The sequence below is a fragment of the Syngnathus typhle genome, linkage group LG6 (genome assembly GCF_033458585.1).
Source record: "Syngnathus typhle isolate RoL2023-S1 ecotype Sweden linkage group LG6, RoL_Styp_1.0, whole genome shotgun sequence".
Classification (NCBI taxonomy): domain Eukaryota; kingdom Metazoa; phylum Chordata; class Actinopteri; order Syngnathiformes; family Syngnathidae; genus Syngnathus; species Syngnathus typhle.
In genome coordinates this window covers 3,235,358-3,263,122 of record NC_083743.1, presented here as the reverse complement: position 1 = coordinate 3,263,122, position 27,765 = coordinate 3,235,358, and the positions used below count along the sequence as shown (strand labels likewise).

General features: G+C 44.0%; 3 protein-coding genes across 7 annotated transcripts; all 3 read left to right on the top strand.

Annotated features, from left to right (window-relative positions):
* Window positions 1-38: 38 nt before the first annotated feature.
* On the top strand, window positions 39-13,162 carry fosb (FBJ murine osteosarcoma viral oncogene homolog B). Of its 3 annotated transcripts, XM_061280384.1 has the most exons (6): window positions 39-7,333; window positions 7,471-7,628; window positions 8,384-8,767; window positions 8,902-9,009; window positions 9,089-9,415; window positions 9,579-13,162. In XM_061280384.1, the coding sequence occupies exons 1-6, from the start codon at window positions 7,270-7,272 to the stop codon at window positions 9,642-9,644; spliced, it is 1,107 nt and encodes a 368-aa protein (XP_061136368.1). In that variant the 5' UTR covers window positions 39-7,269; the 3' UTR covers window positions 9,645-13,162. The 3 variants fall into 3 exon arrangements, with proteins under 3 accessions (XP_061136368.1, XP_061136367.1, XP_061136366.1); XM_061280383.1 differs by having other exon boundaries at window positions 8,384-8,737; window positions 9,089-13,162; XM_061280382.1 differs by having other exon boundaries at window positions 9,089-13,162.
* A 311-nt stretch (window positions 13,163-13,473) lies between these two features.
* lg6h19orf47 (linkage group 6 C19orf47 homolog) lies at window positions 13,474-17,281 on the top strand. 3 transcript variants are annotated; one of them, XM_061281673.1, is made up of 8 exons: window positions 13,474-13,531; window positions 14,194-14,281; window positions 14,409-14,523; window positions 14,704-14,785; window positions 14,874-14,996; window positions 15,082-15,231; window positions 15,549-15,622; window positions 15,757-17,281. In XM_061281673.1, exons 1-8 carry the CDS (start codon window positions 13,513-13,515, stop codon window positions 16,306-16,308), a joined length of 1,203 nt encoding a protein of 400 aa, XP_061137657.1. In that variant the 5' UTR covers window positions 13,474-13,512; the 3' UTR covers window positions 16,309-17,281. The 3 variants fall into 3 exon arrangements, with proteins under 3 accessions (XP_061137657.1, XP_061137658.1, XP_061137656.1); XM_061281674.1 differs by having other exon boundaries at window positions 14,871-14,996; window positions 15,082-15,156; XM_061281672.1 differs by having other exon boundaries at window positions 14,871-14,996.
* Window positions 17,282-17,963: 682 nt separating this feature from the next.
* Window positions 17,964-27,335, top strand: ttc9b (tetratricopeptide repeat domain 9B). Its single transcript, XM_061281092.1, has 3 exons — window positions 17,964-18,837; window positions 26,902-27,084; window positions 27,154-27,335. Exons 1-3 carry the CDS (start codon window positions 18,351-18,353, stop codon window positions 27,246-27,248), a joined length of 765 nt encoding a protein of 254 aa, XP_061137076.1. The 5' UTR covers window positions 17,964-18,350; the 3' UTR covers window positions 27,249-27,335.
* The last annotated feature ends 430 nt before the right edge of the window (window positions 27,336-27,765 follow it).

Sequence of the window (27,765 nt, the reverse complement as noted above, 5' to 3'; positions counted from 1 at the left end):
CACAATTTGCATCCTCCACCCTTTTAAACACTCTCTACATATTCTGCTATTCATAAATCTTTTGCTGCTCTCACATTACCTTGTCTTCATTATGAGGTCCGTGGCAGTGAGGAGGAAAAGAAATATCAAAATTCCAGCTTGAAATTCCCATTCAAATAAAATACGGAAATAGAAATTTTCAAACTTAAATATCAGTATAAAAAGATCTAGAGAGTAACAAAAACAACAAGTGTCTTTAAAAGCTGACCAGTCTCACCACGTGGCTGAGGAAACAATGTAAACGTTAAAAACTTTATCTTGATTTTTTTTTTTTTAAATCACCAAAACCTGGTATTTGAACAGGGGTGTGTAGACTTTTCCTATCCAGCGTAGCTCCCTCACGTCACGCAAAAGTACGAGAGTCCCTCCTGTTGTTGAGTCTTTTCACAACGCCCCCCCCCCACCTGCTTCCTTACCCGCCTTCCCATCCAAGCTGTCCCGTGGGACGCCATGATGCTTTGACAGTGAGCTTGGCGTCTGTTCTCCAAGGTGCGGCCGGTATTCTTGTGCCGCGGAGGCCGCCGCCGCCGCCGCCGCAAGAATAGCCCTCGTAGAATTGTAGTGTATAGTGTGGGGGTGGCATCTGGGGAGCGCTGCTGATGGTTGCTGGAAAGTGTGAGAGCGATGCCATTGTAAAGACAGGGGGGGGCGGTTGGTGCTATTGCGTAAGACGGCTCCTTGTCTGCAAATTTAGACTGAGCTTGCTCACGCATAAATTTGACGAGCAGAGCCATCGTCACAGCTCGGTTATTTAAAGGTACCACGGTGGTTGTTACTTCCACCCAATGCGTTTGAATTATTCGTGAATTTCAAGGTACCGTAATTTTCGGACTATAAGTCGCGGGTTTTTTTTCATAGTTTGGGTGGGGGGGGCGACTTATACTCAGGAGCGACTTATATACATATATATGTTTTTCTTTTCACTTTTATGGGCATTTTATGGCTGGTGCGACTTATAGTCCGAAAATTACGGTACCTCTGTGCTATTGTAAACCTTTGTAAATAAGCTTTTGTATAATTACGCACGCTTCCCGGAAAAAGTGTCCCCCAAGTGCGTCAATTTACGCAGATATGATATCATCAGACATTGAGTAAATATCCAACTGCTGGCGTCAGCCGCGCTTGCTCGCTCAACGCCCCGCAGCAGCGGCGAGCTTGAAATTCACTCGCCGACTTCATTAACACATCAAGCTCAACTTGTTTGTGTGCTTCCAAACCTCCTGTAGGCCAATGACAACCTGTTTGGGGAGACACTTTGAAAACAACAGTTCCCACTGAGACCTATTTGGAATATTTGGTTGTTTGTCATCGTCTTCATGTTACATTTAACGGTCCAGGCATCATTTGATGATCCGTTTGAGATGATTACTTTTTAGAGTAAAAGACCATCAGTCAAAAATTTAGACACTCTAACTTCTATGAAGTTTGAGGCCTTTTCCAAATCGTACAATATTGGTAGTGAATAATGTCAAATTGATTATGTTAAATATATTTTCTGGATTCATATATTAAAAAAATATTCAAATAAAATATATTCTTAAATTATTTAACATTTTTTGTTATGTTATAGAAATTATCGAAAAATAATTAAGAAAATATCGAGTCAGTCAAAGGTTTGGACACTAACTTCTATGAAGTTTGAGGCTGTTTCCAAATTGTCCAATATTGATAGTGAATAATGTCAAATTGATTATGTTAAATATATTTTCTGGATTCATATATTAAAAAAATATTCAAATAAAATATATTCTTAATTATTTGACATTTTTTATGTTATGTTCTCGAAATTATTGAAAAATAATTAAGAAAATATCAAGTCCTTTTTAACTAACTGCCATGTCAATAATAGTACAAGCTAAGATAGCATCAAAATGAATCCAACCCAAACATATAAAAAGTCCAACTGTGCTGCTATGATAAATATATTTTCTGGATTCATATATTAAAAAAATATTCAAATAAAATATATTCTTAAATTATTTAACATTTTTTGTTATGTTATAGAAATTATCGAAAAATAATTAAGAAAATATCGAGTCAGTCAAAGGTTTGGACACTAACTTCTATGAAGTTTGAGGCTGTTTCCAAACCGTACAATATTGGTAGTGAATAATGTCAAATTGATTATGTTAAATATATTTTCTGGATTCATATATTAAAAAAATATTCAAATAAAATATATTCTTAATTATTTGACATTTTTTATGTTATGTTCTAGAAATTATTGAAAAATAATTAAGAAAATATCAAGTCCTTTTTAACTAACTGCCATGTCAATAATAGTACAAGCTAAGATAGCATCAAAATGAATCCAACCCAAACATATAAAAAGTCCAACTGTGCTGCTTTTTGTCAACATTAAAAATAAAAGAGACTAAAATTACATAATGCATGAGTGAAAACAATCCATCAGGGCGGCGCGCAGGTGTAAATAATGAAGGCTACAGATGGCCAGCTTAAATTTAGCACGTAGCTATGGGGGGCTTCCAGTGAGCGCTCGCCCGCTGTCACGAGCTGCTCTCATGACAGTCGTGTTTTTATTCCCCCCCCCCAAACGTGCCAGGTCTGAATGTCTGTCAAAGACGTGTCATAGGGGAAAATAGATTTGGTTTTTTCGATGGCTGTGAGTCCGTGACCCGAAATTGGTGTCCAGCTCTGATCTCATTCCCTCCCTCCCTCCCTCCGTCTCTTTTGGGCTTGAGGCCAGCCGCTTAAAAGTAGGCTAGAATTGACGCGCTGCTTGTGTCTGACTCATGAGGGCTTCGGAACATCCAAACCCACTGAATGCATTTGGACCTGAGGCGTTTGACTCCCATGCACGGACAGCGCATGGTAACGCAGAACCGTTCACTGCGCCGCCTCACTGCTGACGATCAGAGCGAGGAAGAAGAACCCACACTGATTGTTTTGAAGCTCCTGGAACTGAGAAGCTAGCGCCAACTTTTCAAGTACTTTGTGATAGAGCCAACTAGGTAATTACTAAGTAGCTGTAGTAATTAAAATGATTTTACATGACCTAAATAATTAGACTGAGTTCAGAACAGCGTGGTAATAAAAAAAAAAAAAAGTTTGAGTTACATAAAAGAATAATTAGAAGATATGTATGAAATAAATTATTGTTCTTCTTTCTAATTTATTCCATTTTTTTAGTAGTTTGCAGTAGAAAACTGGTCGGTGTCAACCCAGTGACTTATTTCCGGCCGAAATATGCAAAAAAAAAAAAAAAAAACCGAGCTTTTTTGTGAAAAGATAAGTTTTATGCATAACCGTGACTATTTTACAAATAGTAGTAATTAGACTTTCTTTAAACCCAAACAATTCTGATAAAGGCTAATAAATCTTTACTTTGTATTTTCCACCAAAATGGGGGCATGGTTAAAAATGTGTCAAATATTGAAATCAAATTTGAGAAAAAAAAAACACAGATACAAAACTGTTTTATAGTTAAAATGTGCATTATAGGAATAAAAAGTTTGCCTCATATTGAATAAACACCTAGGCCTACTACTCTACTGTAATATAATGCCTCTTTCTCAATGCTTCACAAAAAAGTGGCCTGACAGTCTTTTATCCTCTTCCCTCTGAGAACAATAAAGCACACCGAGATGAACTGAAAGCTATCCAAGCCAATCAATCAGCAGACATCTAATACTCCACCAGGCAAACAAAAATGGTCTCATGCCCAAAGCTATGACGCATTCCCGTTTTGATGTTCCGACCACGCTATGCCTCTTCTCATTTTTTAAGCATAGCTCCGCTTTAGGGTGACGCCATATAAACACCAGCAGGTTAGCCTAAACAGTTCACGAAGAGCAGGGTGCCTTAACGGGGAACGGGAAAAACCGGAAAGTCCAATAAGCCTGCGTGATACAAACGGCTTCTTTGCACACACGCCGCCGCCGCCAAAGCAGGCCATGGGAATGTTCTTGAGTGGATCTGTTGGCGGTTTAACTGTTCTTACTGAGTGATCCTGGACCATCTGTGGGAATCTGAAATGCCTGAGCATCTCTATTAAGCGAGCTATACATATAGATGTGTAGATCAATGGATGTTCTAGATATTTTTTTCCCCCCAAAGCGACGTTACATGAACCCGATGACTTTTCCCTCTGCAAATAATTATGTCTTATATTTATGATTCCTCAACAGTGGAAGATTTGACGCGGCCGAACCGGCCCTCCCTTGACAATTACTCGTATAGTCGCGTATGTACTGAACCTTTTGAACACGGAGAACGTCGGCTATTACGCAAGCGGCGTGTTCTTGTGGATTTATGGCTTCGGTAAATCATGTCGCAATGGCGCGTTTAATGAAAGGCTGACTTCAAAGTTCGGCTTTCTTGTCAACAGTCTTCTTCATGCTCAGATCATAACCGCAGTTTGAGTGCAGCTAATGAAAAACGCTGAGTGAACACAGCAGTGCGAGGGGGGGAATGGGACATTTTGGTTGGACGAAGAGCACGGGACGATCATATTTCTTTTGCAGAGGCGGGGAGGGGATGCCTTGAGGCCTTATGTAATATTGTTCGAGCCAGAATGGGTGTAAACAAAACCACTGTGAAGTGGGACAGGCCTAGCCGTTGCACGGCAACGCATATTTTGGGCAGGGAAAGCAGACAAACAGCCTTCCAATGGCAAGCCACGGGGTTGGCCTTGTGAGCGTGGCGCAGGCTAGTAACTTCCCGAAAGTATGCTAAGAGACAGGGAAGCAAGGAAAACAAAAGCAAGGGTGGGAGGGGGAATTAAGACAACACTGCTGGGTCTGTTTGAACCCGGCCTGGTCTGGCTTGGCCTGCCTGGAGTCTAGACTACCACCACTTGCAAACAAACAACAAAAACACTCGTGGCTTACACTCTGGGGAGAATTGTCAAACTATTATTAATTCAGCAAAAAAAAACGCTTTCAATACACTACTGCGTGTCATATTGATGTTATACAAAATACACAACTGTCTCTCTAATAAACAGTGACGTTGTATTTTTATTTTCGTTGTTTGAGCTGCGCTTGACTGTAAATACAGTGGAGTAGCTTGCTAGTAGCCTCGAGCTAGGTTAGCTCTGCCTGTTAGCCACCTAGCTAGGCGCGTGTCCGCGTAGCTACAGCAAGGAAATGATTACAGTAACAACTCAAACTACAACTGCGCAACGTGTCGGTTAAGGAGAGGGGGGGGAAAAAAATAAAAGCGCAGTCCATGACTATTACTATTCTTCACAAAAATATTCGATGTGCTCAGCATCTGACGGGAGAACTCGGAAGTGGCGTCCGTTGCCAGTTCGTTGCTATAGAAACCGTTTGCCGGGCAGCACAACACGCAAGGCGGTGACAACAGCGGTGTTACCATGGAGACAGTACGCTCGCACATACGCACGCACACACGCCGCGGCACATGTTTCTCCTAATTAATAGCGACTATTTTGGATAGTTTGTGTAAACCTTTAGCGTGTCTGTTGGTTATATAGACCTCTTTTCTCTCGCCATTTGGGTGCCTAACGAGGTGATTCATAAGTAGTCACTCTGGTACCCTCAGACGGGGTTCAATCACGTCCTCCGGTGTTCTCTGACGTTCGACCGGTGACTACCCTCCCTCTCTTGTTCACACGCACACGCCTGCTAAAGTACTTAGTTTGACATCACTTGTTCTTTTTTTTTTTTTTTTTTTAATTCCCATTCATGAGTTATGCCACCTCCAATTCCCCGGATGAAGCCCCAACCCACACTTCCCACCCCTGATGCATTTGCACTGTTTGTCCGCATGTAGGCCACCATCTGAATCACTTTTGTGATTTACTCTGTGACAGGATCTGATTTCCGTCATTGCTGCCCACTGGCCAAGTCAAAATTAGCATACACTGTTTGTTCATGTGTGTGTCACAGTGAAAAAAAAAAACAATGATCAACATTATTCATATTTTCTGCTTTATTTCTCTAGATAGCAAACAAATTGTTTTTTTCTCATTATTTTTGCATCAACTTCCACAGAATGGGAGTGAATATTTTTTTTAGCTTTAGAAGTAATGTAGAAATATGTTGAACTCAACTTTATCGAGCACATTAAAAATAACAGACACAGCTGAAACATACATAGGAAATACATACAAACGACATTCATAAGAAATGAAAAATTAGCCAACTCAACAAACTTGCATTAAAAAAAATAATAGATTCGGTGTGTCATTTTCCCTGTGGGCCCTGTGGTTAATCTGTTTTTAATCCCTAAGAAGGCGTGAACCTCATTTGTGAAAAACTGTTTTTATTTCATTACATTGGCTTGGAGCCATCCAGGTTAACGAAATACGTCAATGAAAAGGATCTCCCTTTAAGCTCCCAGGATTGCCATGGGTGTGCCCTTAGTATGACCACAAAAATGATTACAGTGTCAGACAAAAGTACACAAGGAAGCCGTTTGCAAAAGTTAGTCACGCATGTCATTACAAATACTATTTGGACTGCATTAAAAGCGAATTAAGAATCATGAAACTGTCATCTTCGTCAGGGATGAACATTTATCATTATCAAAAGCGGTTTTTGGGGTCACCAAAAAGGTGACCTTGCTAAACTGTCAGCAGAATAACATTTCACACAAAACTGTACAGTGCATTTTCCCTTTAAAAGTACTTTAATACTTCAACAGAAATAGTATTGTTAGACTATAATCAAATAATCAATGTAACAAAACACCGTACTGTATTTTTTTTTTTGTGTTGCTGACCTAGTATCGTCCCCCAAATCCAAGAATCTTTCCGCGCTTGTAACTCTTCAAATCTATACGTTTCCTCTCCAAAATAGTCAGACGCTGAAAAATACCCCCTTTGCGTTGGAAATCATTCCCCCCAAAATAATAATAAAGGAATAGCGTCTATTATTATTCGCCGGCGAGGTAAGCGTTTGGCTCATTCCAGTGCGAGAGGGAATCCCTCGACGTCACCAAGGATACCAAACACAACAGCGGTGGACAAATATGGGCATCTACGTAGCGGAACCCCGAGGCGGGACTTAAATGCCTCAGTTGTAGGCTACTCAAGGAGGATTCATTCACAAGACAAAATCGGCTTGTTTCTACCCGAATTCCGCCGCGCATTCGCCGGGTCGTGCCACCGATCGGACTTTATGGATCTATCGAGCTTCGGATTGACCAAGTAGTTTGAACGAAGGGGAAAGGAAAGGAGAAGACTTATTCGAAGCAATTTCTCCCCCGCTTGCTGGTCGCGGGGAAGTGGATTAAAGCTTCTTCATGCAACTTTTTTGGAAAGACACCAGGAGCGCCTCACCGGGAAACACCAACAAGACAAGGAACGGTGAGTTTGACAGATTCTACAGTTTTTATTCGAATTGGGGGCGTTTATTCCATCCACAAACTGTGTCAACACAATAAATAACAAATATATATATATTATTCAACACATAAAAGACAATTTTACGAAATAATTTGCAGGTGCCAAACTCCCTCTCGGCCCCCGCGGGGAGATGTACCAAGGGTTCCCCGGCGACCCCGATACAGGATCCCGTGGTAGCTCCTCCCCGTCCATAGAGTCGCATTACCTCTCCTCCGTGGACTCCTTCGGCAGCCCGCCGACCACCAGTGCTCCGCAGGTAAGTCGGAATGACCCCACTAAAAATGTTTTCTTACTGTATCTGTGCAAGGAGCTACCCGGAAATAGCTCGATCGCTACTTAGCGTCGATTTCCAACCGCATTATTTAAATTTATTATTTGGTTGGGGTGATTAACTATAAATATGTCTCCCGGTATGTATACGGTAAAAAAAAAAAATCTCTACCGGCTCCAGGCTCGGAAAGCGTGCGCGATTCTCCGTGCCGGTGACACACAGCTGCAAGCTTCCTACGTCACTGTCGAAGCCCCGCCCCTCTCCGCAGATCCTCCACTCGTGCTCGTTCGCTCTCTCTCTCTCTCGATCTCTGGGTCTCTCTCTCAGATTCAGTGACGTAAATGGTGGTTCTATTTTGGAACGCTACGTCGCGTTGTCAAGGGGAACACCGGCCGGGGGTGTGACGGGGGTGGGTGGAGGAAGGAGGAGGAGGGATTTAAGGGGGGGGGGGGGGAGAAAATACGCCATTGGTCGACTTCTCCTCGCCTTTGTGAATATTAATTCAGAAAGTCAGCCATGTTGTAGTCGAGCAAAACAAATCAGGAAAAATTGAGGCTTCTGTCAAAGTTAAAAAAAAAACCATTGAGTAAAAACAAATTTTGAAATTTGTGCATGATAAATGCAGCACTATCTTAAAATGTCGCTTTGCATGTATTAATATTATAATATACTCTTACACATCAAATAGAATTTTATTTTTACTGCATAAGTGATGCATCTGTCCATGTGTCCTGCTCCAGGAGTGTGTGTCAGCCGCAACCGGCTTGAGCATTGTGGGTAGCGGGCCAGGATCCAGCAGCGGCGGGGAGATGCCCGGCTCATTCGTGCCGACCGTCACTGCCATCACCACCAGTCAGGACCTGCAGTGGATGATTCAACCCACCCTCATCTCCTCCCAGGCCTCGGGTCAAAGCGGCACCACCGACACCTCCACCATAACCCGGCCGGTGTCGCTGATTGACCCCTATGACATGCCGGGCCCTAGTTACTCCTCCGGGTCTGCATTCACTCCACCGAGTTTGGAGACCCCCGGCCCGGCACCGGGCCCCATGCGCCAATCCAGAACCCGTAGCCGCCGCACTCGAGAAGAGTCTGTGAGTGAAGACGGAGATGTTGGTGTGTTAGTAAGTGTGTGTGCTTGGACGCCTTGTTTGTTGGGACTCATATTTGATGAATTTTTTTTAATATAATAATATTAATTAATAATAATTGACATAGTCAAAACAGCACATTTGAACACTTCTTCTCTTCGCCCTAGCTCACTCCCGAGGAGGAGGAGAAGCGCCGTGTCCGACGGGAGAGGAACAAACTGGCCGCCGCCAAGTGCCGAAACCGGCGAAGGGAGCTCACGGACAGGCTGCAGTCGGTAAGCTCGGCCCGCGCTGCAAACGTACCCGACGCTCCGTTTCCTTTCTCATCCTCCCTTCATCTCTTCGCCCACACAGGAGACGGACGTCCTGGAGGAGGAGAAGGCCGAGCTCGAGGCGGAGATCTCGGAGCTGCAGAAGGAGAAGGAGCGGCTGGAGTTTGTCCTGGTGGCCCACCAGCCCAACTGCAAGATCATGTACCAGGAGCAGCCTCAGCCCAGCTCGTCGCAGCTCCCCGTCCAGACCTTACAAGCCCCCTCCTCCATTGTGAGCTTGGCTGGGAAGGAAGACTCTTTCTATCTGCCTCCTGCCTACTCAGGCCACGCCGCCTCCACTCAGTCACAGATTCCGCCTCAGCAGCAGCAGCAGCAAGTCCAGCAGCCTCAGCCAGGAATGATCCAGGAGGTAGAGTTTTCTCGTTCTTTCTATGGCCCGAGCGGGGCGACGGCGCCTGGCGGGCCATGCTTCATGATCGGCGACGGCGGTGGTGGTGGCGGTAACCATGACGATGCGGGCATTGCCAGCCAAAGCACTTCATACACATCTTCATTTGTGTTCACCTACCCAGAGGGAGCCTGCGGGGTCAGTGCCAACCATCGGAACAGCAGTAGCGAGCAGTCGTCCGATTCCTTGAACTCGCCTTCCCTGCTGGCGCTCTGACTGACCGACCGAACTAGCGCATACCTTTAACGCTCGCCGAGTAGGGGCCGAGTGACGCCCGTCGAGTTAAAGAACAAAATTAACGCGGAGAGAGACGAATTCAATCAGATTGCACAAAACTAAACTCGGTCTTCAGTGAGCACCGATGCCCCCCTCCCCACCTTGTTCCCTCTGATGGTCTCTCATCTTCTCCTCCATCCTTGCCCTCCACCCTCCTCTTTTGCCCCAGTGCCCAGGGGAGACCGCTAACCCTTCATCCGCTCGACCCTCCCTCAGCTTCCTCATGCTCGGAAGTCGGCCATCGCCGCGTTGTTATGATTCCAGCGTCTCTGTTTCTCCTCTTCTGTCTCTTGTGTTTCTCCCCATCGCTCTTCTTCAAGTCCTCCTCGCCCGAGAGCCCGAAGACCCCCGCCAGTCCCTGGGATCTTGAGTGAATGGCCCGATCCCCGACCTAGTACTCACACACACCTTAACCGCTCCGTGTCGACCCGGACCGGGATTCTGCAGCGTGTTCTAAACACTGGGAGCTGCCATTGGACATTTGATGCAAATACAAAAAAAAAAAAGATGAGCCACTTGTCCACACGATGAAGACAAGGCACGTTGGGTGGCTCGGCTTGTGTTGTTGTGAGCCAAATGCAAAAGAAAAAAAAAAAAGACGTAAAAAAAATAGTAAAACGTTTGTCTGTGTAGATTCTTAGTCATCCGGGTCGTGGTAATCCGGAAGGGCTGAATCGAGGCAACTGGATTTAATCATTTGGTGACTCAAAAAAATCAAGGCAAGAAAAAAAAAATGATGGTGGAATTCTACCCAATTTTGCTCGTTTGAAAAACGTCCCCGAAATGAAACATATAAGTAAAAACAACTCAGCAAAATGTAATATTGTTGCTATAATGGTGAATAATCTATATTTGAAAGTTATTCCCACTATTATCTTTTGCTTTTTCCAACCCTAAAAATTCAGAACTGAAGAAAAAGTCACCAAAAAGTCCAGTTGCCTCAATTAGAATTTTGCAGATCAAGTCAAAGATCTGCGGAAAGAGTTACCATGGCTTTGTACTCCCCGCCTGTTTGCCTTTACCGGGAGATGGCGACAACCTCGAAACATGGGGCACCTGGCCTGTTTATTTCTTTCTTGAGTGAGGTTGTCGTGATGCCTGACCGGGAAAATAAAAGAGGAAAGCATCCGGGCTAACGTTGAGGCGCCCGCATCCTTTCTTGCCTGTGAATTTGTGCCATTTGTTTTTTTCCTTGTATGTTCCAGTGACACTTGTTACATTTTTTTTTTTTTATGTATTTGACTGTTCTGCTTTTACTTGTCCGCCTCCAACTCGGTTATTGTTGTGAGTATATTTCCGCCCCCCCTTTATATGATTATGGCATCTTTGGAGGTATGCTGTGCACTTAAAGGTTATTTGTGTGTTGAAAGTTTTAAAAAAAAAAACTTGTTTAAGTCTATATGCCTATATGTATAAAGATAAATATATATATGAGTGTACGTGCTATGATTGTCGAATATGAATGTGCTCCAAAGGGGATATTTTTGTCAATGAAGAAATTTGAAAGATGTTACTGAGATTTAGTTTTGAAATGAATATTTTTGTAAGAGAATGAAAAAAAGATATATATATATGATAGGTTTAAAAAAAAAAAAAAATGGCCCTTAACACGAAGCACGATGTCACCTGCCTCTCGCCATGTGTATTTATGTTTTACAAAACAGTATCAAGCACTATCCAAGACAAAGTCGATGTATGTACGTTACGAGGTTGTGATGACGTTTGTCTGATTTTTCTGTGAGGTCTGACCCAAAGCTACTGACGCCTCCACTTTATCTTCAAAAATCCAAATAAAAAAAATAACGACAGTACATACGGAAGTCCCTGTTAGATTTACAAAAAAGAATCCAATTTTTTTCCCCTTACTATTTGAAATTTCTATCAAACAATCGTTTCCAGGAGTGTCTTTATTTTTTTAACATAAAGAAATAAAGAAGTTACATCTAAAATAACGACAATTTGATTGTATAATTTCCTTGGTGCTCAGAGAATGGGTGGACCTCACTTTTTGATCAGCTGATTCCGAACTATATGGAGATGCCTTTTTCATTTTTTTCTCTTCTCCAAAATGCAAATGTGACGCGAATATGTTCTGATGTGTCCGAATCAGCATAAAACATATTCACTAGTTCTCATGTACATATTTTTTCCTTCTTTGTGGTGCTACTTTTACAATCATGATTGATAGAAAGAAAAGAAAAAGGCAGTTTCATGTTGTATGGCACCACAGTTTACATCAGCTCCAGATTTCCTTGATGGCTATAAAATAGTGAATTCCAAGCATCATTGGAAGCATCTCAATCACCCAGTCATTCCATTGTGATAATCAACTTGGATTAAGAATATCCAATGCAACATTGATGACATCAGCGACTTAACACGCATCTATTATGTTTATTTCCGTCCAATGGATTCGATAGCATCAACTAAACAAGAGTTGCTCCTATTTTTCTATGCTGAGGCGAATGTCGCAATGTATTTGTATTATTCTGTACAAGTCAAATATCCGTCCACGCATAGCCGTGTTTTCTCGGTATATGAAATGCAATACTTGTGATGCTCTTGGATGAACATAATGTAGCAAATGTTAGTCAGGGATGATGAACTGACTGCTACTATATATCCAGATTTATTGCGACAAAAACTTGGTTCAAATATTTCCGCAAACTACCGCGTTTAATTTCTATGGAGAAATGTTCTTAAGAGTTGGTTTTCTTTTGATTCCTTTTTTGGTTGCACATTCATTTGTATCAATTTGTCATCATGACATTGTACTCGCATTATTTCTTGCTGTAAACTTTATCATTGTCACATGGCGTAACGATGTACCGTCAACATTGAGATTGTCAACAGTGAAAGAGCCAAAGATATATTGTTGGATATGTGACAATAACTTGTCTTATTGTACTTATATTTACAGTTATATATTGACATCAGGGTGCTATGATATTATTCTCTGCATATATAAGTCAGATCATTTTGACATATATATATACTTTATTTTTCTAATCTTAATATCAAGCTTATTATGCTTGAAGGGGACCAAAATATGTGACAATTCTAGTCAGCTTCTGCTGTCTAATCTAATAAAAAAAGTCTAATAAAAAAAAAAAGTCAATAATAATCATAATAATGTCCACGCAGAACTATCTCGGATCTTTATTGGATGAATTTTCCTCAAGATTGATAAAGTATCAACCTGAGTTTGATGTTGTCTTCAACCGAATACTGTTAACTTGAAGCGGAATTACAGTATATCATTGAGATGGATGTCTCTCACTTTTAAATGAGGGTTATCATACACTTTTTTGCCTTTGTGTATTTACCAATTATTGAAAAATTGTAACAAACTGAAAGCACAGGTGAATTTGGAAAATGTCAACTGAAATTTTAATCAAAAATGACCTATTAATAAAACAAATCTTGATCTTTTTTCTTTTTCTACTGTTTTTTGTGGCTTTTATGTGTATGAAGCGGCATGTGATCTAACGATATTGGTTTTGGGTGGAACTTTTATTATTATTATTATTATTATTATTATTATTATTATTATTATTATTATTATTATTATTATTATTATTATTATTATTATTATTATTATTATTATTATTATTATTATTATTATTATTATTATTATTATTATTATTATATTGGATTGACGATTATGTGTGTGCGTGCGCCCTCTAGTGCTCGTCGCAGAAACTCCATTCAGACGAGCTATTAATAAAAGTGGCGGAAGTAGCGTCAGTGGGTCAGTGACGTCACCTCACATTTGAGTAAACATGGCGTCCGTGACAACAGGTGAGAGACCGAAAAGGCCCGGCTTGAAAAGCTTCTCCTTTAACATCGCATTTCCCCGAGTTTCCTCCATACCGGGCTACGTCATCGTATTAACAAAGGCGCAAAAATATTGGACCTTTTCCGTCGCGTTCGTGTCGTCAGTGGTCGTAGCCGACATTTTATTCGCGAGAATAGTCGCTTTTTAGCTAATCATGCTAGCGCGATGCTTAATGGTGGCTTCTTGCGGTTGGCGCTTGAATGGATCCCATTCACGGACTGCTGAAATGGCCACATAATCCGCCTCGGTTGCATTTTGTCTGTATTTTGCAAAAGCGTCGCGTTAACCTTCAAAAAAATCAACTTTGAATGAAGTGACACGTTCAATGAAATCTGGTCAACGCCTCGTTTGTTCGTGTTGATGACTTTCCACGGCCACATAGTGCCGGACAGTTCGGATGAGCCATTGTTGTGGCAGCTGCCGCCATCACTTTGCACTAGCTATGAGTTGGAGTGCTTATAAATAACCTCCAGCTGCTTGTGCTCAGCATGTGTTACACTCCACTTGTCTCCTCCTGGCCCGCTTTTCAAATCCACTTGTCTGACCATGTCGATTAAAACCAGTTAGTTAGCAACATCAACTAGCTTATTAAGCAACTTGCTAACACTGGTTTTCTCCTCCTAAGCCACTTCCGAGTGGATCCAGTTTTTCAAGGATGCTGGCATCCCAGCCGGCCTGGCCGTCACCTATGCAGTCTCCTTTGTGGACAACAGGTAAACGCTCCATAGAGCCAACTGGCTGTATAGAAGCAATTAAAAACTCAGTTCTGATCAAAAATAATAATAATCCAGATAATGTGCTTGATTTTTTTAAAATTATTATTATTCTATGTTGCTGCAGAATTCAAAAGAACATGCTGATGGACCTGAGCAAGGACATCATGATGGACCTCGGCATCACGGTTATCGGTGACATCATTGCCGTTCTCAAACACGCCAAACTCGTCCATAGGCAGGTCCGAGTCCACTAATATATCGAATTTTGATATAGAACACAACTGCGGCTGTGCAGTGAAAAAGTGGCATTATTAATGTGCCTAGAATTCTTGCTCCGAATTGTGGTGGGTGCTATTGACCGTCGGGGGAAAATGGACGTATTTAATTTGGAGTATGTAAACAGCAATTTCCCCTTTCAGGACATGTGCAAAATGGCCACAGAAGCCATTTCCTCAGGACAGACCAGCGTCAAAGCAGAACTCAGAAGAACTGCCAACACTCGTGAGTACCAATCCGCCTTTTGATTGATATATATCATAATTGCTGTGCTGTTAGCTAATGCTAATGTTTTCCCCCCATCCCTCAGCAGCCACTCGCATGATAGCCAACGCCTTGAGCCATGACTCTCCTCCCACCACTCCAGTCCGTCGCCCCGACAACCGCCTTTCTGTCACTGTGTCCAACGTGCAAGCAAGCAAGGGTGGCAAAGCAGGTAAAGCACAACCTGCTCCATATGGTCCCCCCCCCCCCCCCCCCCCCCAAATTCATCTGACCACCACCTTTCCTTCTTTTGACAGCCGTCAGTCAGCCAGAAGACGAAGGCAGCGGGTTGTCAGCCGCGAAGCGCCGGCGTGTGACATCAGAGATGGAAGGCAAGTACATCATCAACATGCCCAAAGGCACCACGCCACGTACACGCCGCATCCTGGCCCAGCAGGGCAAGAAAGGTAGGCCTGAACCAGTGGGCCGGCCGCGTGACGCCTCGCCTCGTGACTCCTGACACGACTAATCGACTAATCGCCCCTAAAAGTTGTCGAGCACCAATCAAGGCTTGGTAGAATACGCTTTACGCTTCTCTTTCATTAATATTTCACACGACAATAACTTACTTGGCTGCACTAGAATCTAGAAGTCTAAAAAGCATCACAAAGCATCGCATTCGGTGTTCTTTTTTTGGGTGCCGAAACTTTTTTTCGATTCGTTTGTCAACTTGCCAGCGATTCAGCAAAACGCCGTCAGATTTTCTGTGTTTGTGTCACAAAAGGTTTGAAGCGCACGTCTGTCTTTGCGAGACTTGGCGCCGAGTCAAAAGCGGACCCGGCAGCCGGTGCTAACAAGGTGAGCGCCGTCAGTCCGGTTCCTTAGATAGCTGCAAGATGTCCAAATGGATTACCGGAGTTGTCAATAGCTGAGAGATGTGAATGTGCCAGAAAGACTTCCTGACTTTCTTACCACGCTCCTTGTGTTGTCAGCCCACCGGCGTCTTCAGCCGTCTGGACCAAGCAGACGAAGTGGGGGCGGAGCCGAGGTCGGGAAAGTTGAAGGCCACCAAGCAGCAGGAGGAGGACAGCGACGGAGAAGGATCCGTCCTCCAGTACGCCGGCGTCCTCAAGAAGCTGCTTCCCCCTCCGAGGATGGAGCCCGTCAAAAAGGCAGCACCCACCACACTGCGGCGCTTGGGCGGCAAATTCAAACGCCCGCCGCCCAGCGCGCCCGCCCCTTCGTCCTCCTCCAACGGCGTCCCCCCGGCTAAAATCAGCGTGCTTCAGAGACTGGGTAAGCTCCAGCGGGCCGCCGTCCCTTCGTCTGCAACGTCCCAGCCGGCTGCCGACACGCAGGACAACAGAGTGACGACGAGCACTCGACCCAGGGCCAAGCTGAAAGTCAACCCGGTGCGCTGCAAAGTCAGCAGCAGCACCGGAGCCGGAGCCATAACGGGAGCCGGAGCGGTGGACTGCGCCGGCGCCCAGATGGACTTCCAGGCTGTCAGTGTTTTCAAGAGGCTGGGCAGTAAAAACAAGTAACACACATATCCCAAACGTGACTGCAAATTCATTTCAAGGAAAAAAACAAAATGTTTGTATTTTTCTTGTACGGACACAAAATCCACTTTGTAATGTGTTTATTTTTAACTTTGGTGCCATGGGAGAGATATTTTTTTCCCAATGATCTCACCCCCAGCCCCCCCCCCACCCCTTGGTTAACTGCTTGGACAAAAACTTTCCAACTACGTTTGCTGTTTTTTTTAAGTGGTCAAGCATTCGAAAATCTTAAGGCATGAGCATGGCATGGACTGAAGTGCTAGTGTAATTAATAGTTTTTAAAAATTCACCCATGAAGGATGGCTGCTGCTGCTGCTGCTGCCCAAATATCACATCACATATCATAACAATTTACAAAAGAGCGAAGCAACTCCACCCCCCCCCCCCCCCCCCCCCCCCTTTAGTTTTGTGCAGTAATGAGATTATCGAGTGATTTGCATGTTGGTCAAGTCATAGGAAAACATTTGAGCCTCTCGTCCCCTTAACATGAGCCCCTGCACCAAGTAGGAATCATTCTGATACCTCCTGAAGTTCCTGGTGGACTTTCTTACCATGATAGACTTCCTACCTGAATGGCAGCGTGAGTTGAGTCTTTTAAAAAAAAAAAAAAATTAATGTGAGTAGACTTGATTTCACATTGCTATGTGTTCTGCTCCATCTTTGTGTATGTTGGCGAAATCAAAATATCAATCAAATACCAAAACAGCCTGGTCCCGCCCTTCGTGGTGGCATTTCCTGGTCGGACTGCGAGTCCAGTAGATGTACGCACTGCGCACGCCATCAAATGGTGTTAGAACACCTGTCTGTCTTTTTAAACGTCACACTTGAACTTTGTTACCACTCTAAATATTTAAAGTGTTTTTTTTAAACTTTTATTGTCTTCATGCACTAAGAGGAAATGTTTCAAAGGAAGATGCACTTCGTGAAAACAATTAAAACGAAGGGTCCAAATATATTTGCTGTCTTTTACTGATTATTTCTACCAGTCAGCGATGTCAAGTCAGTTAATCCGATTTATAAGACATAAATGGTTTTGTCTCATTGGCCTATGCTAAAATGTATCATTTATCCACACTCTCCATTTTTTTTTTTTACATTCATCTTCGTGAACGTTTTTGATTGCATATTTGTGGAACAAAGGAAACACCATTTTGCAGACATGAGTGCAGACTACACGGTGGCTTGCCTTCAGGTTAAACCTTACGTCATCCCCCCCCCCCCCAAACAAAAATAGTTGTAGGATAGACGTCATGGCCACTAGAGGTCGCACTCTCCCTCTGCAAGCCTCCCTTGCGGTCGTTGAAATCTCAGCGATGAAGTCATCAGCACTTGTGAACTGCAGTGAAACCTCACTTCACCTTCACAGCTTGTGTATTAGTGAGAGAGGGTGGCTGTGAACATGACGTTGTTTAAGCAAACAACCATTGTAGATGATTATTTAAGAAGGAAAAAACAACATAAATATATCTATACTCCCCCCTGTTGCGGTACTAAACTGCTACAATTCTACTATTTTGCTTTCCCCCATAAATAATTTCATTCTTTTGTTCCAATCATTATTAAATTACGCTAATCATCATGTCAATGATCAAATATAAAATAACTAAGGTTTGACAAATAATTGGTTAGACCTAAAGATTCCTCCTCCCCAAATTATGAATCACAAAATGCGAAGCTTTTAATCGCAACTGTCTTTTTAAAACGACAGTTATCCGCATGCGCAGTGTGAATTTGCACCGTCTAAGGACTCCATTTCCCAGCATGCTTTGCGGCAGAGGCGGTCGCGTGCCTGTGGTGCTGAAACTGCTCGTGCTTCCTTCAGTTGTTGCTACGACACATCCCCGGGAGCATCCCTGCGCTCGCTCGCAACCGAACCAGCTTTGTTCGGCCAATTTCTACAATGTCACCGCCGCTCGCCGTCGCTTTTACTTCTAAATAACCTTTTGACATTAGTCCAACTTCTGCAAGGCGGTTCATTTTCTCGAGGCACGACGTAGACGAGAAGTATCCGAACCGCATCCTTTATGCACAGCACGCTGCTCCAGTCCTCCGAGCACCATGGTCCGCTCCAGCCCCGCTCACTAGGCAGCATGGAAGCCAAGCAACACCCGATAAAGAGCCTTAAAAGCTACCCGGAGACCGGCGGCCGGAGTCTGGCAGCTGCTGCCGGTGGCGGAGGAGGCGGCGGCGGCGGAGGAGGAGCAGGAGACGGAGGAGGGGGCGGCGGGTGTCGTGTCGGCGTCTCAGCCGAAACTGAGATGGAGACGAAGATCCAGAAAGCTGTCGACTTCAAGGCGGAGGGCCACCGCTGCTACAAGGAGAAGAAATTCCGCGAGGCCATCGGCAAGTACCACCGAGCGCTCCTGCAGCTCAAAGGGGTGCACGTCGCCGACGGGACGACCGGCGGTTCCGAGGTCAACCTGCTGACTCAACAAGCCGCCGCCAAGCTCACAGAGGAGCAGCGGAGAGCTGTGGAGAGCACCGAGATCGAGTGCTACGACAGCCTTACAGGTCAGTCGCTATACCCGGCACGAGCGCACCCTCACCCGGTCACACTCAGGAGGACTCCGTTGTGGTTCGTTGGGTTCACGTTCGAGATATATTTTATCCCCCCATGATGCAAAAATATTTAATTAAATTATATTCCCCGAGTTAGACAAAGTCCTTAATACCCTTTTTGAGCAGTAAATCATGTCAACAATTTCATATTTATTGATAACAATGGCTCTTGTTATAGATTATGTGCAATCAGGGTCACCATTAAAGCAATCAAATCGTCTTGATTTAAAAAATAAAAAAAAAATCTCTCTACTTCATTTCCCTTACAAGTTGTGTTATTAGCCTCTTCCCATATGAAGTTTGCAAAATAAGTCGAATGAGAAGGCAGGTGAGCTCTTAAAATGATCATGATCGATTAATAATTGCTTTAAAAAATCAGTTCATCTGTTTTTCTGCCATGTTTGGTCCTTAATGACTCCTTTACTACAAATCTATCTATACCAGCAACAAATGAATTGATTATAAGCATGAATCTTTCAGTATATTCCTTGTCAAGTATTGAATTTCATGTATTACTGAGACCGGGTCACCATGATGGTGTGTTGTAATATTTCCCACGAGGCTTCTACGGTGACGGCGCATCAAGTGGATGATGTAAGGTTGCATGTCAGAGGGCAAGACTGCGTCATTGGAATCAGGTTAAAGGAGGAACGCACCAAAAGAGCAACATGACATTTTTTACGCTGACTCGAATCCTGGAAAAAAAATCTGGTGCTGTAAGAGCCTTATTGGAAAAAGGTGTTAGGAAGCCGCTGCACTTAGCATCTGTTATGACAACAACAACATTGCTTCGACTGATACCTCAGCGTATTTTTTTTTTTGCCATTTATTGTCTCATGCGCACATCAATTATTCATTGATATAATCGTGCAAAATAGTGCTAACACACAAGTACCTCGTAAATAATAGAACAGCAAATATTTGAACAGAACACAATCGTGGGACTCTTTATCAGTGTTGCACAGGTTGAGACGGACCATTGGAAAAGTCAAACATGGTAATCGGCTATTTATTTCACATCTAAGGACATGCCCTGGATAATAGGAAAGTAGTAATCCAATGAAGTATGTTGAAGTGATCCATCTCCATTGAGATAATACCATCTTTGTATGTTGGGGGGAGGAGCTAAGTTTAGCCTGGGTTGTTACTCGCCTGTTTTCTATTTTTGTGGCAGGGCTCATAACAATATCGGAGTTAACTGTATTCTACAAAAAGACCCTAACAATGCTCATGCGATCCAGTATGACTAATACTATTGTGCAGGTGTTCCTAATAAAGTGTCCAGCATCTAGAACATGCGAGTGGCATGTCGATTTGAGATGATGCATTAGGATGATATAGTGAAGGTCGGCAGCCTCTGTCCACGCCGTTTGTCAAAGACCAACTGAGCGGCGTGGCGCGGAGGTGATTGAAAGAGATGAGGAAAACAGGAAGAAGGAAGTCGGGAAAGAGGATTGGTCAGCACGGCGGGAGAGGAAAAGAGGAAGAGAAGGGAAGAGGGGGAGGGGAGTGGCACATGCAGTCAACAGGGGGCCATATTTGCCATGGCAACCAGCACTGTGCCTTTCTCCTCTGCTTGTCGTGATACTGCTCGCGGCCTGCTTTCATAGCATCGTTTTCTCCGATGAATAAATGGCGCATTTCTTTCAGAGGGGCCAAATGAGAAATCGTTTGATTGATCCACTTTGATTTGTTAACTAGAATTTTTCATGGGATGGGACAAGACGACACGATCATGGAAATATTTGATAAAGACGTACAGAAACAAAAGTAAATAAAGAATTAAAAGTCATATGATTCGTTCATTTACAGAGGGAAAAAAATCTGTCTACGTATGCTGCACCACCATTTGTGTTGCATTGTAATCCTAACACTGCCGCATGCTATTCATTAGCCTCTTTATGGCATTTCCCATTATGTGTTAGCATGAAGCTATCGGACTTTAATACAATACATTTTAATTTATATCGCGCTTTGACAACGGTGCAAAGTTATGTGGTTGTTTTAAAGACAACCCAAAATATTGATTCACAGTAGAGCTGCAATAAAAGCCGTTGTCGTGAAATGTACTTCCATCATCATAAATTTAACCAAGCGGAGGCTCAAAGAAGGGAGACGATGAAGCCACTGTTGTGAGAATTTGCAAGTCTGATTTTTCCTCAATCCCTGCTCCACTCTGATGTCTACCTCCAAAGGTTCCTTTGTTCCTCCTGACCAACATGAGTCATGAGCCGAGTCGCAGCTTTGCGGACGGCCCTGACTCATGACTGGATTCGTTTATACGCTAACACAAACCACCTTAAAAAAAATAAAAAGCAGATGATGATAATTTGGCTGTAAAATCAGCTTACCCGTGATGCTAATTAAAAAATAGAAAAATTTAAAAAATCAATAGAAAATGGTTCGTTTTTTAATATGGTCGATGGTTTTTTTTGCCGATAACGCCACTTAATGCCGGGAAATTATTCCGAATCCATATCAAACAATTTCCTCGACAACATTCCTCTGCTTTTAATCGAGTTACCATCTTCTCTCCACGCTTCCATAGCATCAGCTGTTATCTTAATTTAGCTTTTAGATCCTTCAAGGCATTTCTTACAGAACCTTTCACATCTGAATGAACAGCTCGTCGTCAACATCTGTTTGGACCGCAGCTTCCTTCATAGAGACCAGAGAGCTACAATAATCGGCCTTCTCGCTAACCTCGAGGAGTGGCCCGAGCGTAACGTTACAGCGAGCAGCGGGTTCCTCGCTGGTACAGACCGTTCGTTGCATGCTTGCAGCGAGCTGAACGCATCGCAAAAGTCCTCCCTTTCATCTCCCGCCAACTCCCTCGACATGACGAAGAAGAGGAGAGAGAGCAAAGGAAGATGAAATGGAGGCAGGCAACGCTGGAAAGGTTGCTCCATGCTTTAGGGAGGAGGAGGCGGGGGGGTCGGAGCAATTTTAGGTGCCATTCAAGGGCGAGAGGAAAGTGGGGGTGGTGTTTGGTGTCCCTCCATGTGCATAAAACAGGACGGCGAGCACGTTGTGTGCCAGCCTGGGCTGCAGATGGCTCGGTCATGGCTCCCTCCACTGTACTCACTGTACGACGCTCTTCTCTCGTCTATTCGTATTCACTCCGCGGATTAGGAGGCCGACATTCGGAGGAGGCTGACGGGGAGGCAGAGGGTCTAAAATAAGACACGGCCAGTGAAACTGGACAGATCTCTGAAATATGATGGGATTATCCCCAGAGGCAGGGGAGGATAAACGGGATCGGGACAAATCAAGATGGAAGACGCTCCGTTGACCAGAACAGAAGAGCCGTCTAGAAAAAAATATTATCCTTCCCGAAGTGAGCCAGGATATTTTGTCAACTACCGTAATTTTCGGACTATGAGTCGCACCGGAGTATAAGTCGCACCAGCCATAAAATGCCCAAAAAAGTGAAAAAAAAACATATATATGTATATAAGTCGCTCCTGAGTATAAGTTATATAAGTATAAGAGGAAAAGTCAAAAAGTCTGCATGGTGTCCACCAAATGACATTTGATGAGCAGTCAGGCGAAGAGCAGCAACAAAACAGATGTTCCTTCAAGCAGACGACCTCAATAAAAGGCTTTATTAAACCACGCTTAAATGCTCTTTGACGATCTGCTTTTACTCTCGATACAAAGTAAAGTGACACCAAGCAGAAAATATGTAAGCAAGACAACAGTGGCCTGTTCTTCATCCTCTTTAGCAGCACAGCATTAACCCCACCCCAAAACGATTACCGACAATAGCGGCGAGCATTAGCGGAATCATCCGCGATGTAGCTTCCTCATTGGTATAAATATTTAAGCAGATGAGAATCAAATCCTGAGTCAGCAACTATTTCCAGAGTGGCGGACAATGACGGAGGGTGCAAAATGACTCCGACGATTTATCGGTTTAATTTTTGGCCATGGCAATAAGCACCGTGGCTAATTAGCGTCATGTCACAGATGTGAGATGGATGGATGGATTGCAGCTCGCTAACTCCGATTTAGTTTGTTCTTTGTGCACATGGAAAAAAAATAATCTTTTTAGCTCTTTAGAGCTCAGCTCATGTAAATCCTAGCTTACTTGATTCAAGGAACTAGTGAGATGATGAGCACTTTTTACCACAACCTAATTCCTTTCAAACATAATTCTTCCCGTGCCTCATTTCTCTTTCTGCGACGGCCGAATTCGAAAATCGAGGCGCAAAGGTGGCAAGCGGACAAATTCCGAGTGTCGTCGCAGCAAACGAGGCGTCGCGATAAAGCCGGCCTTCGGATTTCATGATAACGAGCGGCGTGGCTTGGAGGGCCAGAGCTATTCTTAGCGAGGCGGGCGGGCGAGCGGGCAGGAGAGGCCGTTTGCTCTGTCCGAGCGCTCTGACGTCAAATTAAATCATGTCCTGTCCAAAAAAAAAAACAGGCTCGGGCTCTTTCAAGCAAGATTGTGTGACGTTTGAAAGAGAAAACAATCGGGTTAACATAGCGGATGCTGTTATTGACGTCACCATTGGTTGGTTTTAGGCCAGTTGATTAAAAATGTATGAGAGTTTGCGTTTTTGGTTTTGTAAATATCTATTGTGATAGTAAATTTTACAGCCGCTAAAGTTCCACTTCCTGGTTCCGCTGTACTTGTAAAAAATCAAACCGCTGATGGCGTGAAATTTGCATCCCGGGCAAATTCAGCATGAAGGGGTCAGTGATGAATGTGTGAGGAAATGAGAAATGCTCCGCAGCATCATCTTCCTGCAGAACTAATTACGAGGTGATAGACAGCCAACTAATCAGCCCGGGTCGAGGAGGGTCTTCAAATGAGCCGGATTGCGAGACCGAGTCCGGTGAGGAAATGAGTCTAAACGAAGCTGAGAACTAATCGGGTTTGAGAGGTGCTGTTTTCCATTTCCGTTAATGGATTTAGTTCCCTCATTGCTTCAATCTCTCTACTGTGTGTCGAGCTGATGTTTTTCCATTGCTCCCAGACTTACCTTAATGAAAATAAGTAAAACTCGACATGATGCCGCAGGCGAAGCCGCGGGGTTCCGTCACCATCAAAATGCACGTTTAGAGGAACCCCCCCCTCCCTCCCGTCCTCCTCATGCACCGACAGCCAACTTTATTGTCCATTCATACAGTCGTCTCCTCTTTCTCCATCTTCAGTAGCTGGACAATTATCGGTCGGCGCCAGGCAGCGTTGCAGCATCCCATTAAACATGGGCTCGCTCTTCCGTCGCCTCGCTCACATCAGGCTCCTCATTAAGACAAATCTCCCCCCCCTGCCTCACCCCCCACGCTCGCCCTCCCCTTGTGCGGCTCCATATCTCATTAGTCGTCCCTTTTCCCGTGGCAAACGTTGCCGTAAAATGCTGCTTTTCCAATCAAGGCAAAGCCGAAGCGTATCTGATGCAATCCGTCGTTCTTTCGGCAGAAATCGAAAGGGTCGTCCGCCGCCAGGATTTACGACACATCTCGTTGCCGAGCGTCGCTTCCTAACGACGGCTGTAAACGTCAATTATTGATCCGCCGCTGTATTAGGTCATCCACTAACGTGAATGTGCGCAAGGCCAAGTCCAGTGTCACCTTAAAGGAGACGTACCATGAGAATTCGACATGCAGTGGTCCGAAACTGCTCAAATGGTCGCCAACTCTCGGCATGCATTATTGCATGTGATAAAAAAAGCCGACAGTTTTTCCGAGGATCGTGCTGAGGCTAGTTTCAGGGATGTTGCTCTGCTGTTTTTAATGGAGCGTGTGTGTGTGTGTGTGTGTGTGTGTGTGTGTGTGTGTGTGTGTCCATGCCCCACCTGCTCCGAGTGCCCCGTCATAATCACAGCCATAATGCATTTGAGCACACTGGCCTTCCTCTGGCATGCCATCCATCTGCCTAATGGGCCAATAGGGCGCGGCGGTCCGGTTATCATTTCAACATGCAGGAATTTTTTCACTGTGGACTTTTTAACTCTTCAATTTGACCTGCCGTGTATCCTGGAGTCGCGTTGACTTTTTGTTTTGGTCAGACCTCGGTCTGTGCCAGCTCTTTGTCGGCGGCCATTAGGCGCGGCTGTAACCGAATCCCTCTGAAAGCTGCGCTCATGTCCGCTAATGACGGACATGATGGGCGGACAGTTCTGAAAATGGCAAACGAAACAAGACGCAAACTTAGTGAACGGCAAGCAATGTCCACCACCAAACACTCTGATTGCTATTGACTCGGTCCGTTCCCTCATGTCGGCGCTGAATTATTCAGTGTTGTGCACTTGCATTGTTGACAGTGTGAGCTGGGGATCCCCGACTCTGAAAATCAGTTGTTGCTTTTATTTACCTACACTACCGTTCAAAAGTTTGGGGTCACAAAATTGTTTGGGTGACCCCAAATTTTTGAAGGGTAGTGTATATATTTATTTAGATAATTATTTATATATTATATATATATAATCTTCTGTGTAAAAAATCTTATAATATATATGTATACTTATATTCATAGATTATATATAATCTTATACAAATATAAGATATAATTTATAATTCATAATATTTTATTATAATAATATTTACACTACCGTTCAAAAGTTTGGGGTCACAAAATTGTTTGGGTGACCCCAAATTTTCGAACGGTAGTGTATATATTTATTTAGATAATTATTTATATATTATTATATATATAATCTTCTGTGTAAAAAATCTTATAATATATATGTATACTTATATTCATAGATTATATATAATCTTATACAAATATAAGATATAATTCATAATATTTTATTATGATAATATTTACACTACCGTTCAAAAGTTTGGGCTCACCCAAAGAATTTTGCGACCCCAAACTTTTGAACGCTAGTGCACGTCCAGTGGCGACTTTTTCGATCGATGGTTTTAATCCCCTCCTTTTTCAAATGCGTGTTTGCAGTTGAGATTGCTTTACCATTCTGAATATCGAAATGATGCAATGATTTTTGTGGAACTTTTGCGTTATGCAAAAGAACCAAGTACTGGACTTTATGGAATAATTCACTTGTGTTTCACTTCATAAAAAGCTTTCAAGTGATGGAAAAATGATAGAGGGCCTGACTGATCTCCATAATGACTTTTCCTCACTTTGGTCACTCACCTAGTCTTATATTGGCTTTTTGTACAAACACACTGTCTCTCTCTCTCTCTCTCTCGCTCTCTCTCGCTCTCTCCTACACTGACGAGGGATGACAAGTCGGGAGGCAATAACGGGCTTTTAACACACTGCTCCTCCTCGCCCCTCCTCACCTCGTAGACTCCTGTGAGTCTCACCTCATCTGATGCTTCCGAGCGCCCCCCTTACTGCATCCCTGTGCCTCACCATCGCACGCCCCCCTTCCGTCTCCCTGACTCAAAGTGCCTTCCGGCTAATAGTCCCTGACTCACGAGCTGTCTGTGTGTCAAGGGCAGACGGAGAGTGCAGGATGAGACGAGGGTTAAAAAAGACCTGTGACACACGAGGACGAGGGAGTGCGAATGGAAGGGAGCTATTTTGACATTTCCTAAAGATGAGGACACAGAGCGACGGGAGACGGACGGCAATAACGAGGGGGGAAGCTGAAAGCCCAAACCGCAATTGCTTGCGATCAGCGCGGGAGCGATAAGATATCGGAGCCATCGGCGCTCCTTTCAAACCTTCTGCCGACTAAAAGCTGTGTGTGCGTGTGTAACTTTACTAATGAAGTTATTTTGGGCATTAGCTGATGGGAAAGCTGCAGTCAATTGCTGCTACATTGGTCGGATCGAAGACCTCGAGGAAAAACAAGCCTTGCTGACTCTGTACAAAAAGGAAAAGTCTGAAAAGTTACCGCCTGAAGCGTGACCAAATCAGAATGTTCTTGTTCAGACAAAAGGTGTTGCTCCGACTCATTATTATGGTCTATTTATAGTCACCTGCCTGCCACCCTGGAGTGGTTCTATATAAAACTGCTAGCCAAATGGATTCTTTAGCCTATTTATTATCAACTGACCTGGCTTTTTTTTTTCCTCCCCGCCCGTTCTCAGCATGTTTGTTGCAGTCTGAGCTGGTTAACTACGAGCGAGTGAAGGAGTACTGTCTGAAGGTACTGAGCCACCAGAGGGACCACTTTAAGGCCATGTACCGCGCCGGCATTGCCTTCTACCACCTGGGGGACTACGAACGTGCCCTGCGTTACCTGCGGGATGCCAAGAATCGCGAGCCTGCAGGTGAGATTGATTTAGATTCCATTATGTATCGATTTATAAATCACGCCGATCGGGCTCCTTCTCCCCCAGATACCAACGTGCTGCGCTACATCCAGCTGACAGAGATGAAGATAAGCAAGAGCGGCCAGCGGGAACGGGAGCTCGGCAAAGAGACGCACGGCTGATCTGACCCCCTCCCTCTTTGGAATCCTGCACCGACCCCCCCCCCCCCCCCCTCTCCATATTCGCCATACTCTCATGGACAGCAGTTGTAGGAGATGATCTGAACTTCCTGTTTTTCCAACTCCTTCTTGGCTGTTTGTCCCTCAGGTGCTGTGGCTTTTTTTTTCTCTTGACAAAAAAAATAAAACAAAGAAAACTGCTGTGTTATAACCCCCCCCCCCCCCCTCCTGAAAAAAAGAAATAGTGAATAATGGACATTTGCGTTGTTTAGTGGGTGTTCTCAAAAAACATTTTGTTTCTTCTGCCTTTTCTATCCGGGTCGTGTGTGTGTGTGTGTGGAGGCCTTTTGGAGGGTCGTGTTTGGCTCTTTGAGAAGGGCGTGTGACACATATCAAGACCATCGTCCGATTTGATTGTACGTGCGACCCAACGGGAGGGCTCTCTTAAGCCCTTTGACCACTTTTTTTTTTTTTTAATTAAGGGCTAATTTGAGTGTGTGTAATCTGTTTTTGATGTCCA

Coding starts and splice junctions, on each gene's coding strand:
- fosb (XM_061280382.1), top strand. CDS start 7,270: ATGCAACTTTTTTGGAAAGACACCAGGAGCGCCTCACCGGGAAACACC. Junction 7,334..7,470: donor CACCAACAAGACAAGGAACG/GTGAGTTTGACA, acceptor AATAATTTGCAG/GTGCCAAACTCCCTCTCGGC. Junction 9,010..9,088: donor TCACGGACAGGCTGCAGTCG/GTAAGCTCGGCC, acceptor TCGCCCACACAG/GAGACGGACGTCCTGGAGGA.
- lg6h19orf47 (XM_061281672.1), top strand. Junction 14,524..14,703: donor CCAAACTCGTCCATAGGCAG/GTCCGAGTCCAC, acceptor TTCCCCTTTCAG/GACATGTGCAAAATGGCCAC. Junction 15,232..15,548: donor GGCCCAGCAGGGCAAGAAAG/GTAGGCCTGAAC, acceptor GTGTCACAAAAG/GTTTGAAGCGCACGTCTGTC.
- ttc9b (XM_061281092.1), top strand. CDS start 18,351: ATGCACAGCACGCTGCTCCAGTCCTCCGAGCACCATGGTCCGCTCCAG. Junction 18,838..26,901: donor GTGCTACGACAGCCTTACAG/GTCAGTCGCTAT, acceptor GCCCGTTCTCAG/CATGTTTGTTGCAGTCTGAG. Junction 27,085..27,153: donor CAAGAATCGCGAGCCTGCAG/GTGAGATTGATT, acceptor CTTCTCCCCCAG/ATACCAACGTGCTGCGCTAC.